The following is a 16,292-nucleotide window of genomic DNA, read 5'->3' on the forward strand; positions in this document are numbered from 1 at the left end:
TTGTTGAGCTCTGAATGGTACACCTCTCAGACTGATCATGTTCATTTACACAACTAGATGTATGTAGGGGGAGAATGAACCTTCTGGATCGCCCGATTCCACACTAGACCTGTGAATAACACTACTGATTCGACAAGTGGCCCAAGCTACGGTCCTAACTTCATTTTTTGTGCCATGCGTTGATAAAAATCAGCAGAAGTCACTGGAACCATAACAATTTACAGCCTCTGATGAAGCCAAAGAACAATCAGTCTTTTTTCCTCTCTCTTTAAGGATTTTTCTATTTATAATAACTAACACATTAGAATTGCATTCAGAATTGAAATGCAGTATGCAGTTTCTAAACTGACATAGTACGGAAAGCAGGACTTGTCTGGTAAATATTTCTTTCCAATATAATTCTGTCTACATCCATCACTATAATGTTTCCATAACTGATTTGCTATACTTCTGCACACATTTCACTGAGGCATGAACAATGGCAACCACCTTTCACTGCCACAAGGGTGTTTTTTGCTTGGAGTTATCAGATGTTATCAAACAGTTAAGGTTTTATTGGAGGGGAAAGTGGCCTTACTTAAATCCATATAGTGATCACAAATCACCGCTTCAACTGCTGATTTTTAAAGTCCTTCGAAAGTCCTTTTAAAGTCCTTCTTAAAATCAACTTACATAAAAGACTTGGGCTGTAACATACTTTCTTCCACCATTGCTTGAGTAACACACAAAAATATTCATGCACATTTTATTTGATGAGAGGTGGAAGTGTTTTACAAATACCGTATTCAGTAGTTGACTCTCAACCATACCAGTTATTTATCGAGAATCTGAGGAACAGATGGTGGGACTGTTTGTTTTGCTAGTTTTCTAACCTATCTTTTAGATCCTGCAATTAACAGTATGCAGGTGGACCGCTATGTGGTTGTTAGCTCAGTAAAGTTTCTGAAATATTACACAGCTGAAACAGTACAGTACAGGACAGTAACTTTGAGACAAAAGTAGTAATTAATGAAGAAGCAAGGCTGTGTTTTTTTCCTTCAGTGTTTCCTCTTAAAACAAATCAGTTCATGAGGAAAAAAGAATGCATTGTGAACTGAACAATAATGACGAGTAGCTTATTAAATTAGTTAATCTTCCTGTCCATACCAAAACCCGCACCTCAGACTACAGTAGGTTATTTAATTAAAGATGTCATGGCAGAATGCTAATCTCACTTTTCCAGTTGCTCTATCCATTCTCTAGCTGCGTTTAAGCTTCATTTCCTCCTCCACTCCTCCTCCCCCGATTCCTGCGCTGATCCTTCATTGTGCCTAGTACAAACGCTGTAATCTTCTCATTCTAAACATGTTCACTGAGATTATCGTTTATTCACAAAGTAGAAGGATTGTCATAGTGATAAATGGGGGTATTTTTCTTCCTTCTCTACGAGTTTCTAAATGAATTTTCTGTGCTGGAAAGCCCCTCTGATTTTGTTTATTCAAACAAAAAGATTTTTATGGTTCATGGAGAAAGTACAGAACATTCACCCCTCCGCCTCCCTGGAATCCGCAGTTTGAAAAGCCAGGCAAAGTGCCTGCATTCTGAAATACTTATCATATGTGTGTCTTGTCCATAGCCCACTCTGCAATGTGATTTATAATGTATCATTTTAAAGGGGCTTGGAATTAGATATTTCAATTCTTCTGTAGATCTTTAGGGTCCCGTAAAACATACCAACCTATTCTAGTATTCCAGAACACAATTCGCTACCTAACTGTGCATGCCAAAAATTGCATACTAGTGAAACAATAAGAGAATGTGGGGAGAAGGAGGTGGAGGGAAGAAATCTTTTCAAGGTCCCAGTAGTAATTAATACATCTTTAGTAGACTGCTAAGTTAAAGAAAAAACCTGGCAAATTTTAGATCTATGGGTTTAATATCAACGTCTTAATTGGAACACTCTAAAGACATCTGATTTAAAATTAAAAGATTAAAATGAACTAAGAAATGCCTCTAAAGGAACTAAGAAGAGCCTCTCTGATTTGCGCTTTGGATGTGCCAAGTCATCCTTTCGTGTGTCAAGATCACTATTTGGGCTCTTCATCCCAGATGACCAGAGTGGCACAGTGAACCACAGCAAGTAGAGATTATTGGGCTTCATTAACTGCACATGAGAAAATAATGATAATAAATACCAATGACAATGCCCAGGATCTTCCACAGCAATATAGCTGAACTATATCTTGCTAAAAATGTAAGCAAACTTGGATTTCTCCAGTGAAAAATGAAAGCCCTCACTGGAAAGTGGAAATTCTTTCTTCAGGTATTTTTGCTGAAAATCCAGTTTTCCATCAAAAACAGAGTTTTAGTGAATTTTTCTAGCCAGTTCTAATTAGCAATGACAGAACTTCCCTTCTTACAAATTCAGTGAGAAACAAAAGAGGAAAAACCCCAAAAGGGGCAGCAAGGAACACTATACAGAAAAATTGGAAAAAATACTTTTATGTTCTCTGGCCAAATTCATATATAAATGAAATATCATATATGGTTGACTATTTAAAAATTATATATACTTGTTTGTCATTTCTAAAATTTGTCATGGTTCTGTAATTCAACTTTAAGAACCGTAATTTGGTTAAATTGAAAGTCAAGGGGTAGACAGAGAAACACACCTAAAAGTTAAGTAACTTCTGCAAGACTGATCTCATTTTGTTAAATTCCATGATTAAAACCTGAATCCTGTTACAAGAGTCTATTTTCTAAAAAATGCATAATTAGTAAATAATGATTAGGAATAGAGCTTTTTATGGCATATTTATGGAAGCTGTCTCTAAATAAGAAAGTTTTCTTAGCTACGGAGATCATAATGTTTTGTTCTGGGTTTTTGTTTTGTTTTGTTTTGTTTTGTTTTAACAGGTACGGGCATTTTAACTAAGTTAAAAGGGAAAGAGCCACTACAAATTATATCCTTTATATTACGTGGGCTAAAAAACCACACCAAAACACAACTGAGATACCTGTACGAGGAAATGAGCACCATTTTGAAGAAATGCATCATTTCTTATTGGTATATTTAGAGTGTCTTGTGTTTTTCCTTCTGGAAACATGAGAATGCTTCTTCTAGACATATTTAGAATGCCATCTTTCGCTCTCTCGGGATCCAGAGCTCCAGCTGGAATATACAGTGCAGTATAAACCAACTGCACATCCCCAACTGTTCCTCTCTCCCTTACAAAACTCAAGGATAAAAAGCGTCCCGTTGGATTACTTTCAATCTTCTGATTCTCCAAAGGATAAAATTTTATTAGGCCATAAACATCATCACTGTCCTGAATGTAAAACAGAAGCTGCAAAACAGAAAAGAGCATCACTTACTCTGTGCTACGGTTACTTTATACCATAGTTTTCATGCTTTCACGAAAGCACGTCCTGACTGTCACCATACATTTTTCTCCTTAGTGAATTGGCACTCAGGAAAGAAATCAGATTGACAGCCCCAAAGTATTCTTTGTACACAAGCAGCGCAACACTGACTGTGGCAACTTTCCCACTATGCATCATCCATGTGCCAGAATGAGCTCTGAATAACTGATTTTTTGGTTCAGCAGCCAAAGTGAATAATTTCAAAATGTTTCAGATCGTGAAAAATTTCATTTTATTCACCAAGTTCATTCCAATCGTTTTTGAGAAAGACCAAGTAGGGACTTGAGTCACAGAACTGTCAGCAATGCTAGCCACCCTTTATTTAACAGTTCAGAGGTCACAGTCTTAATCACCAACCCCTCCTCTTGAAGCTGTTACTCTGTGTAAGACATTCCAATAATCATTAAGACAGCAAGTGAGCAAGGGAAAATTAACATTCCTGCTTTCTCTTAGCAAGCAGTCACTCAAGACAGCACTTATGCAATCCCATGTATCATGGGAATAATCTGAGCTGAATGCTACCGTATTAAAAAGGTCTGGCTTTGTATGTTATACCAACCCAAATACTTGGATATGGCTCTATATACTAAGATCATATTCAGGATTAATTTGTTTGATTTATATTCAAATGGCGAGCAGGGCGAGGGGGGGATTCTGCCCCTCTGCTCCGCTCTATGAGACCCCCCTGCAGCGCTGCCTCCAGCCCTGGGGCACCAACAGCAGAAGGACACGGAGCTGTTGGAGCGGGGCCAGAGGAGGCCCCGGAGATGCTGGGAGGGCTGGAGCCCCTCTGCTGGGAGGACAGGCTGAGAGAGCTGGGGGGGTTCAGCCTGGAGAAGAGAAGGCTCCGGGGAGACCTTCCAGCCCCTTCCAGGCCCTAAAGGGGCTCCAGGAAAGCTGGGGAGGGGATCTGGAGCAGGGAGGGGAGCCATGGGACGAGGGGGGAAAGTTTTAAACTGAAAGAGGGGAGATTTAGATTAGATCTGAGGAAGAAATTCTTTGGTGTGAGGGTGGTGAGCCCCTGGCCCAGGTTGCCCAGAGCAGCTGTGGCTGCCCCATCCCTGGAGGGGTTCAAGGCCAGGTTGGACGGGGCTTGGAGCAACCTGGTCTGGTGGGAGGTGTCCCTGCCCAGGGCAGGGGGTGGCACTGGGTGGGCTTTAAGGTCCCTTCCAACCCAAACCATTCTATGATTCTGTGATATTCAAGATCAAACCCTTTAGCCAGTTTGGCCAATCAGTCAATGTTACCAAAACTGGTAAGGTCCCTACTTGTTAGCTATTATTACCTTCTCCAAAATAATTCTAAAAGCAAACTTACCTCAGATGGTTCACTGACTTCTGCACCTCCCTGTATTGTATGAGCTAAGAGTTTCAGAAGATAGGGCTCTGCCTCTTCTGGTATATCGTCATTAATAATGTTCAGAGGAAGTGTGACCAGCATCTGTCCCTGATCAAAACATATCTCCCCGGTCTCTGGAATGAGGTCTGCAGTGACAGGTGAGGGATCACTGCTATTTCGGATTATAACCCAGGTAACAGAAACATTTCCATGTGTTCCACCATTTCTTACAATCGTGATCCCTTCAAACCTACAGTTTTGAATGAAAACAAAACCCCATGATATAACATTAGAATTAATATTGGCTTGCTTAGTTATTGACTCCCTGAAAGATTTACACTGACTTCAGTGGAATAAATGCTATTTGATATCATTGGAATAAACTGATATTTGATATCAGTGGAATAAATTTGTATTTGAGTGAGGGCTTAAAGTTTGTGAAATCATAACACACATCTAAGATTTTTCTTAGAGTGCTTACTCATGAGCTCTCTGTAATGTCTCTAAAGATATTTGTTTGAACTCATTCTATTTACAGTGAGAAAGATACTGAGAAGTGAAGATTTGGCATGTTTTATATTTGTCTTGAGAAATGCATGTCAAATTTCTGAAAATTTTTTCTTAATTAACTTACTTTCTACACCACTTTATAAACTATATCAGAATACACTTGGCAGGTATGAACATTTAAATAATGATCCTGGATGAACTATTTGCCTCTGTACTGAAATATTAAGCTATTGATATTTATGATACTGGAAATGTCATGTTTCCTGCATCTGACAAGCAGATGACTACAGCAAAAAGTCTGGGAATCATGAGTTACAAACATTTAGAAAGCAAGATTTATTTCTTTACTGATCATAAGAAAGAAAGATAAATACTGAAGCGCTGGGCTCTACGTACTGTAAAATATTCTTTCTAAACTGTTCACAGTATGATAGCTTGATGCATTGCCTGTTTCTCTGGGGATGAACCACATCAATAGCTAGCAATGGACATTTTTATTGAGACTGTCAATAGTCTAGCATCAGTCCTGCCTGTAAAATTTGTACAGAGCTTTAATTTTAACCTCTCTGTAAAATTAGAAATATTTAACTTATTTGTAAGTTTAAGGTAAGTATTTCATGGGAGACACTCAACACCTTTTTTTTTTTTTTAAACAGAGACCGATTTTATATATAGTAAATACCAAAATTTACCAGGGAAGGCAGCCAGAAAACTGTTTCCCACCTGTATGAACTGATGTGTGGCAGCATCATGACTGCATTGATCCTGCCTTTAGATTAAGGGTTTTTCAGTATTCTGATAATGTGATTTAATATTTACAGTTTTTACATACAGTTCATAAATATAAAAATAGTTCCTATATAATTAGACATCCCTGCTTCCTTGAAATCTTTGCAGATTATAGTTGATAATAATAACAACATATTAAGTGATTTCTACATTATATTTTCAGTAGTAATTTTACAATTACTTTCAATGAAATCCTAAAGATGCTTAACAATGCCAAACAAATCTCTTAAACTGACTAGATACTAAATTTGAAGATTTGTAGTACCTTGAAATTTGGTCTTCATCAATGATAACAGTCTGAGCAAACAGGATACTGTTGATTGATAGTACTCCATAGGGTTTATCGTTCGGTTGGATGGTGACATGAACAACAGATGGATTAACCAAAACAGCGTCTCCCTGCAAAGTGTCCTTAAGCAGCATAATCTGAAAGGTCTCAGCAATTTCTGGTATGGCATCATCAAGGATCTTAAATTTCATATATGTTTCATGAACTAGAGGCGGGAAAACAATAGTTGTATTTGGCTGTAGATCGAGGAAGTCTACGTTAAGCTGTGCATGTGCTGTTGAATTCCCAGTTATGATGGCGTAACTGACAGAGACTTCATGTTCATCAGGTCCAATTAATTTTCCACTGGCATCCTTACCACGAACCACCTGAATTGTGACCACATCAACTTCCTCAGGCACCATGTAAGCACTCTGAACAAAACGCACCGGACTGTCATTTTTCTTAATATTAATCTGAACAGAATCTTTTGTGTTGTTGATTTCAGCCCCTCCCTCCACGCTCCGCAGATGAACAACAAACAATTCATCATTTTCAGGTATCTGGAAAAATAATGTTAGCAACCAGGTGTAAGTCCCATTTCAAATACATGCAGAACGCTTACTGAGAAATACGTTTTATGTATTTCGCAGAAAAGGGAAATAATACAAACTTCACAGCGCATTTCATATTAAAACAAACAGGAGAGAAGTCTTTCTTTTAACTTTGGCTGAAAATCCCTTCTCAAAATTGAACGTTTGCATTTTCTAACACACTCTTCTGTGCTCTGGCAATATGAAAAAGGGTGGAAAGCCAAACAAAAGCAAAACTAAAACTATGCAAGAATCAGAAAAAGCTGGGTCTGTCCAATTTGAGACTATGAGGAGATCCAACCTCTACTTTTGGAAGCCATCTCTATTTGGAAACAAATGTTTCTTCCAGTTATTTCGATTTACATCTTGATTTTCTGATGTTGATATTGATTAACCTCTATGCACACCTGAGATAATACAGGAACAACATATGGACACAACCTACCTTGGCCCATCCGTTCCTATACGCCTGGAAAAGGAACACTTCCTACATTCTGATACACCCACATCCCCTAGAAAAATTTCCGTCACAGATCTGAAAGTGTTTTCTGGTGCTTAGCAATTAATTAGGCTTTGGCACTCATACAAGATGGCTGTTTAAAGCTACATTTTACTTGTAGGTATTTCTTCTCCAATAACTGATGCAACAGACAATAAAGAATGGCTTATAAACAGCAAATTACAGTACTTAAGGATGAGAGTTTTGCTTTGGATTGACACATTTTATTCCCCAAATCTTGAGCTGCTAAACCTATTTAAATGAAAAATAAGATTACTTTCTTAATACATAGAGGTAAAAAAGTAAATCTTTAAAAATTATTTATCATCTTTGCATCTCATCCTGGAAACTTACTTGCTTCTGAGAGGAACACCAGGACATAATTATTTATTTTTTACTAATGGCAACACTCAATTATAAAGTTGACAAATCCTTTTCATGCACTTTATTATTTACTGAGCTAAAAAAGTTCTGAAAACCCTGCTGCCCAATATTTCTTCTCCCTCACACTCATTTGTTAATTGGCCACCCTCAGATCCTTTTCTAGGGCTAAGACATTGGGTATGCAACTGCCTTTGTAGCTGATGCCAATTCTCTCCCTTGTTTGGTTCGTAGCACTTAAACTTGCATAATGTTATTGACTGATGGAGGGGTTTTTGTCAACATGAGATCTGGAAGTTCTCAGTCACCCCTCTCCTATACTGAGGTACGACACAGTTATTTTACCTTATTAGAATAGATGCTAACTTATGTTTTTCTCAGTTCACTAATTAATATACCATCTTGCAACATAAAAATATACATTTAAGAGAGAGTGAAAACTTCTTGTTGTAGTTTACATCTTAGTATCTCATATGAATGGGACATTCTGTAGCATCATGATTGACCATTAAAAAAAAAAAACAGTCAAACTTCAAAGACAACAGTATAAAGGATTTCCAGTGCTGCCTCGCCTCTTTTCATTTTCTCTTAACAAAGTTCCCATTATTCCTCACTAAAAAAGGAAATGTATACAACAAAAGTACTACAAATGTAGTGCTGCGGAGATCAGATCTTTGGTCCCCTGATTTCTGTAGGAAAAGTGCCACCCAATTCAGAAAAATACTTGTTTCATTGTTTTTCCTAACTTCAGATCCTGAAAGCTCAAACTAAGTTCTGAGACTACCACTGGATTCTTGTGCATTCCATTATCATCATCAATAAAGGTTTTTTACACAAAAGTAATCTTTCACGTACACCTATGAAAGTCTTTTGCGCAGTGCACCAGCCACACCTTTACGGATCGAACTTTGAGAAACAGAACTTTGAGAGCATTTCTCAGAGGGGAATAAAAAAACATCAGATCCTCCCAAAAAGCCTGAAGATTTCTTTCTATGTTTAAGTCACAGAAATGCTACATCTAATCTGAAGGAGATGTTTCTATACATCAGTCTAGTACAGTTCATGCTCTTCACAAGACTGATCATTTGTTTGAGGAACCTTTTCTATTTTGGAAGTAATTTTTATTTTTTTTTCTACCGAGAAACATAGCTATATAAAAACATAAATTTTTTTCAATCTATCTTTTCTCTGTGAATATTCAGTATTATATTCTTTCTTTAGTGGCAAACATAACATGTCTGCTCTTCACATGAATGAGAGCCAATCAAGTTAAAACAAAGAATAAACTAGATTCTTACGCACTGTTAACTGAAGGCAGAGGAGCTGCACAGGCATCACTGAGGATGCAATCAAAAAAGCAACATGTAAGCAATGTCATGATTGGGTTCCTTTTGCCTAAACACTTAATAAAGACAAAAGGGAGAGCCCGAGTTCATTATGCAAACACAACCTGAATTTGCAAGGCAGACAATTAGGGAAAAGCAGAGCACACTTAAAAAGAAATACAGAAAAGTTAAATATAGAAAGGACAGCCTAATAGATAAACCTATATTTAGTTCACGAACATCATGCTTGGCCATACAACAAGGACCTCAGTATTCCATCTCAAAAAAATTATAATGCTTTTCTGATTATTTGTACATTTACTGCAGTAGCACCTAACAGGACTAGTCAGAGGAGCCAGGATACGTTCAGAAACTAAAAATATTCACTGATGAGAATTACAAAGGTAGCATTAGAAGGAGTAAAAAATAAGAGCTCACACAGCCAAAATTTAACATCACTTTAAGTAGAAGCACTTTTAACCTAATTTAAATCAAGCATTTTTGTGACTTACTACTCTAAGTCTCTGCAGAACAGCAGCTAAGCTTCTACATATCCAAACCAAAAATTAAGTCAGCTGGGTCTTACCTGATCATCAAGCACTGTTAAATTATAAATCAGCATTGATCTCCCAGGGGTAAATGTAATATTTCCCCTAGGTGGACATAAGTCTTCTTCAGCTGGGTTTGGTCCATCTTCTATCTGCAAAGAATTGATTTTTACAATAAGAAATATATAAACCAGGAATACAAACCCAGTACAAGTATAATAATCAATATACAGTGTGTGTGACATACAGAACAAATGACACTATTCAGTCATCTCCTGCACACACAGGCGCACACAGTCTGTGAAAAGAAGTGAAAATCTTCTCTTTTTTTGTCAGATGGAGTAACCACCCTGAAGAAATCACATTTTGCCAGAAAAAGAGAAAGAAAATTACTTCCATATAGGCCTATAAGGACTCTTTGGTGTCTACTGACACCTAATTGACTTTTTCAAATAACAGAAAGGATACTCATTCTAATTTAATTTAAATCACTACTATTTCATAATAAGTTCCAAGAAAATATAATAGCAGTTACTGGCTTTGTACTCAACTTGTGAGATTAAGGATATTATATTTAATTGTGAAACCTAAAAGACTAGGAAGCCACTTAGAGGCAATTCGGGGTTTGTTTTTTTTAGAAAATCTTGTAAATTTTTTTCAACATATGTATATAAACTACACTGTGAGATAATCAGTAATCTGCACTGATTAACTGTGCCGATAACAAAATTTATTGGACCTTAAAACGAATATATCTACAATGAGTTACACGGAGGATCTCATTCTGTACTTTAACTATACATGCCATATTTAGCATGCAATAAAATCCAGTACAAATCTTTTCAGATGTTGACAGGTCTAGATTATACCCTTGATGATGTATAAGACCAGACAAATGATAAATAAATAACCATACATATGATTTTAAAGTATGTAATAGAATTGGAGCTAGATAAGAAAAAAACCAACGCAACAAACAATAAAGGCAATAACTGTATCACATTCAAATCAAGTACATACGTAACGGCCTAAATATTCAATGAGTGGTTTAGTTTCTGGGGATTCAAAATGCAGTCTTACAGATACAGAATTTCACTAAATACTGAGCTCTCATACTTACATGTTCAAAGTTGGCATAAGCATTAAAGATGTTTGTTTGTAAAATACAGATAAAATCTGAAGAAATACTAAATAAGACATTTCCTGCATACTTAAAACACATTGTTTTCTATTAATAGAAAACTAATGCCACCTCAAATATCTCCCCGAATGACAGAGAATACTCAGTTTTCTCTAATATCTCTTAATTTTTCCACGAATTAAACAGCCAGATAATGACACTATTTTCCATTTGACAGGTAATATCTTTCCATTTTATGAAGCAAATTGAACAAATGTAGACATAGGTATTTTTCCCCTCTTTCACTTTTACGAACACTTTCATAAATTATGGCCTCGCAGTTTCACTCAACGACTAAGCTATGAAGCCTTTTTGATAAACTCACCTCAAAAGTTACGGTGACCGTCCCGTAGGTTCCTCTCTCCCTAATTAGAGTGAGAGGCACAAATTCATTTCTGCCCCTGGGCTCATTCACTGTGATTAAGGCAGACTAATGAGGAAGGAAAAGGACAGGCAATCAGGCACAGATCAAATATCACAGCAGAAGGAAGAAACTGTTACCATAGAAATACCAAACTCCCACAGACAAGTTAATCCAATCTCCAAACCAGTCCACTGATGGCATACATTTCCTAGCAACCAATTAGTTCAGCTAATAAAAAGCTTGAAGGATTTCAGATAAAAAAAATTATCATAAGTTATGCAAGCAGGGTGGGGGTTGTTTTGTAAATTAACGTAGCCAATATACACAAAGCACTGACGTATTGGCACTGGTATTTATAGGAGAACGTAACCGTGTTAAAAACAGGTTTTCTCCATTAAAAAGTAATTTGTTAGATAGCTAGTTGTAAGTGGACTCTGTCTATCAAACTGTTGCAGGCGAAAGATTTCAAAGAATTACACTAATTCAGGGACCAGCATGGCTTAGTACTGTGGTCCTCAAAATTTCTCATGTTCTTGTGCTTTATCAGGCAAGTCCTCTACAAAAATTATATTGCCATAATGCCGGTGATAAGCTATAGCTTCTCTTTTGACTAACACAACCTCTATATTACTGCAAAAATCCTCCACACCACTAGAGCCACACCAGTGTCTTATCGCAGAGGGTGTTACACAGTGCCTCTATCATGATAGTGTTCTCTCAGGTTGAGAGTTAAGAATAAAATTGCTCACTAAAGATGGAAGACAGTGAATATTCTCAAGGTTTCCAAATCGCATCTTTAACTCCTCACTTCTTCCATACTATACCAACATCTTCATTTACAGATGAGGGGCAGCGAGTCTGAACTTCTTAGAAATTTTATAATTAAGATGAGCAGCATGGATATTCATCCAAGCATGAGGGTCTCAGGCTACGTCTCAACACCTAAAAGCGTGCAGAAGTATTAAAGCTGTATATATGTATGAACGACATGTATGAATCACCTCTAGAGATGTTTTCAAAGATGTAACTCAGCATTAGCTTTCAAGGGATTCAGTTAAACAACTAACCAGCATCTTTGAAAATTTCACCTTTATGCTTTCTAAAATTTTCACATGTACCATATAAAAAGCCATACCATGTTAAAAGAAATTATTCCAAAGGCATTGTCATTTGATAAGATTGTTACAGTGACAGATTTGGGTGAGCCAAGCTTTATCCTTGCAGATGGTTTCTAAAATTAACAAAACAAAATAAGATATTAAATACTGTGATGGGCAATAAATACACATTTTGATTTTACTGTCTTTTAAGAGTAAATATTAGCCTATGACAAATTGTATGTCTTTTTATTATATACCGCAATGGAAGTTATTTAAAGCAACAGAATGCAAAAAAATAATTCTTAATCGCTGAGGAAATACACCCTATAAAGTCAACAACAAAGTGCTTGAAACAAACTTAGTAAATCATTAATCATAATTTGGCAATCTATTAACGACACCATCACAAGAGGGAACTAGGTATGAAGCATTTATCACTGCCAGGAACCCCAAAGCTGTTCTTTTTTTTTTCCTAACACTGAAACTTTGAAGCTACTGTACTGAGACACCAGCTAAGGGAAACAAATCTTGACAGTGTTGTAAAAATGAGCTACTACATTAAAAATCAAAGGAAGAAGGAAAGGAGAATATACAATTTTATATTCACTGCAAACACCCCCTGGGTTGTGTAATAATTGGCAATAAAATATAAACTTTATCTTTACTGAACCAGCATCAAACTTAGTCATGAACTGTTACCTAAAAAAAAAAAAGTGAATGCAAAGTCCTCTCCTGTACCATGACTTCTGTGAGACAGAACAATATGAGGAGACTTACTGGCAAGTATTTAAAAAATTGTTTGTTTTCAGGGAAGTCTCCTTTACCCTCCGCTTCCAGACGAGTGGAAGTCATCCTCTTTCTTTTGCCATTTCCACCCTCTCTTCCAGCTATGGTCTATGCAGGAAAACAGGAAAGGCTGAGAGTCTCTCCACAATCTAACTCTTCTGGGCTCTAGTCGACCTTCAAACATCTGCAGCTGAGTGCAGTGACCACTGAAGGTTCAGACTATGTCTGTACTGCACAGCAACATCACACGGAAACACCCGCAGGAATGGCAAAACCTTCTAAGGAGCAGGAAGAACCATCATAGAATCATAGAATGGTTTTAGTTGGAAAGGACCTTAAAGATCAGCTAGTTGCAACCCGGCTAGTTCCACCCTGGCTAGTCTCCAAATTTCAGTTCCTACCTGTTAGGATTCAGACTCACAAGCAGTACAACTACATTGAAATCTATGGATTACCATTCATTTATGTCACGTCACCCACTGCTTTCTGGGGAACAGATAAATTAAACAACTGGGACTTACTGGTAGTGTCAAGTAAAATGTGAATGTCTCATCAGCCTCTGGAAGATCATCATCACAGACAGATATATACACTGTTCGGTTTGTTTCTGTATCAGGTATAAATGCAGCTGCATATGTGTCAAAAAAGTCTCCTGTGTCTTCTCCATCAATCTGCAATAAATACACAATTGAATGCCACCTCCTTCTTCCTCCACCGTCTTCTATAATATTATTCTGGAGTCATTTAACAGACTTCACACACTCTTCTTGGCACGTAATTCTTTCCACAATTTCCCCTGCTGTCACACAGTTAATTTCTGGACAGAAGGTATAGGTAATAGCCCCTTGTACCCATGCTCAGTAACCAGGAAACATAAAAAAAACCCAAACAAAACAAACACGACACTTTATTCAGAACCATTTATGACTTCCTTCCTTGCAACTGGGTATCTTTTGCATAATGCACGATATGACCAGTTTTTTAATGGAAAAGCTATTCCTAGCACACATCTGTGCTCATAATACCCTACCTAAATTAAACTTACCTAAAGAGCTAACTGCCCTCTGCCTTCCTGTCTCACTCTAGGCACTAGAAGGAGACGAACGTTTAACCTAGGTTAACATTTTAACTGCCAAAGTTGGCAAGAGGAATTCTTCTATAATGAACAGCCCTGCTTTCGTTTCAGTCAACAAAAGAAAATCCCCCCGATTCTACTGTAAGTAAGGTGGTTAGAGGAGAGATCACAAAGGCTGCGGCATCAGGACTAAGGTTAAGTGTGCATTTGGAAGCTGAGACTAGATGGAGAGAAGCAACTCAACACCAGCACAGCTGCCACACCTGAATCTACCACCCTTATAGGCACTAAACACTTAAATGAACCTCATGAAAAAGGCTATTCTTCATTTGAGACGAGTGAAATTAGAAGTTCAATGAAGAGGAAAAGTATGTAAGGTATTTTTGTGGCTGTCATCTATCATTGGACATACTGGCAACTCCTTCTTATCTATCTGAGCCAACACTAGACTTACCAAAAAGCTCTTACAAAACCAGGCTATAAATATCTTCCTGAAAAAGTGCTCAAAATATTCATGTCAGAAACAAAACTTTGAATTGTAGGTCCTTAATAAGGAAACTAAGTTACTCTGCTTGTTACAGCAGTAAAGAGCCCTAGTTTCCAGTTACATTTTCTCAAGGTTTTCTCCTCAGACATTAATAAAGTGTGAAATCCCTACAGATCAAGTTCTATTCCTTGTAATTTCAAAGACATGTATTTTTCATATGCAGTTACAGGAGACAGTAGATAGTTTCTTTTGCCCAGAGACCACAGAAATTCATAAGCAGTATGTCTCCAATACACTGGTGTGTTCTCATGTGGTACTCATGCCATGTAGCATCTTGCTCCAACCACCCATGGTGCAGCACACCCGAAGGGATTTAAACTTCTAAAGAGATACAATTGAGATCATAGCTAATAACAGCTAAGAAATAAAGGAAATAACGTAAAAATACTCACTCTGATCTCCCAATGAATTGAACAATGTAATTTTTAAAATTCATATGTAAATCTGATGCGAACAGTGGAGTAGCTATTAAACTGCAGGTTCTAAAGCTACGTGGAAAACGAAAAATTGCTATATATCCACATTTTCAGTATGAACTCACAGCCACAATCAAAATCAAACAAGCATATCAGTTTGGACTTCTACCTGAGCAGTAGGAGCTGTCTCCTTGAGGAGATGTTTATACTATTATTCTGAAACCACTGATGCAGCCACCAGGAATTTAGGCAGTTACAGAAAATGGGTTTTGCTTCTGCAAAGTGAAGCATTGTCCCAGCGAAATATCACCCTCCCTTCCACTGGCTTGATAAAAACATAGGCAAAATTCAAAACTTCAGAAAGATATTAATATTTACTGAGAATATAACTGGCATAGTTTCTTACCGACACAATTGCTGTGATGTTAGCAGGCTTCCCTGTCCGCTCAATTACAAGACGTATAACAGTTGTACTTGTTTCATTAACTACAAATTCTGTTTGCCCACTGAACTTCACTTCTGTTTCTCCAGATATGAAATGAATGAGTAATGCTAAAAGCAAATAAACTAATAAAGAAGCAGAGGGCATCCCTATAGAAAAAGAAAAGAATAATTAAAAATGAATTATGAATCTAAAATATATAAAAGACAACCTTACCGATCCGGTCAACCCTTTTCAAACCTTCAAATACTGTGATTATCTTGTGAGCTTCAGAAATGGGACAAAAACATGCATAGGTTTCATCTATAATCAAGTCAGATAATGTAATTATCATCTACATCTAATTCTATTTTCATAATTTTCATAATTTTCTAGTGATTTTCTAGGCGGTACTTACCAACTTTTTTCAAGTGGTGGAATAAGTAACTTCTTTCAAGAAAAAACAATTATATTGCCACAATTATCATTTCCAACCAACAAAAACAATTAGCTCAAAGGTTGACAGTTCTACTTCCACTTTCTTTGCTCTCTTGATTCTCTTTAGAAATAAACATGAATTGGCAGGACGTGTGAGGGGTTGGATGTTTGCGGTCATCTCATAGACCATCTTCTCACATCTCATGGACCATGAAATGTTCTTAAACATTTGCGTATTTACCTGAGATTCTTTTCACTGCTTCTCTTATCCCGTGATTCTTTCACGTTTTCCTGTCACGGAGAATGACTGTG

The 16,292-nt window shown here is 37.1% G+C and overlaps 1 protein-coding gene across 1 annotated transcript in view; it reads right to left on the reverse strand.

Moving 5' to 3' along the window:
* Window positions 1-16,292, reverse strand: part of ADGRV1 (adhesion G protein-coupled receptor V1) — a 290,661-nt gene that overhangs the window by 263,245 nt on the left and 11,124 nt on the right. Inside the window, exons 2-9 of the mRNA XM_063320199.1 lie at window positions 15,528-15,712; window positions 13,605-13,754; window positions 12,333-12,428; window positions 11,159-11,263; window positions 9,692-9,805; window positions 6,305-6,870; window positions 4,720-4,990; window positions 2,997-3,326 (exon numbers count right to left, since the gene is read on the reverse strand). Of these exons, the coding sequence (XP_063176269.1) occupies window positions 2,997-3,326; window positions 4,720-4,990; window positions 6,305-6,870; window positions 9,692-9,805; window positions 11,159-11,263; window positions 12,333-12,428; window positions 13,605-13,754; window positions 15,528-15,712 (1,817 nt within the window). The remainder of the gene's footprint in view (window positions 1-2,996; window positions 3,327-4,719; window positions 4,991-6,304; window positions 6,871-9,691; window positions 9,806-11,158; window positions 11,264-12,332; window positions 12,429-13,604; window positions 13,755-15,527; window positions 15,713-16,292) is intronic.

The sequence above is a fragment of the Chroicocephalus ridibundus genome, chromosome Z (genome assembly GCF_963924245.1).
Source record: "Chroicocephalus ridibundus chromosome Z, bChrRid1.1, whole genome shotgun sequence".
NCBI classification, from domain to species: domain Eukaryota; kingdom Metazoa; phylum Chordata; class Aves; order Charadriiformes; family Laridae; genus Chroicocephalus; species Chroicocephalus ridibundus.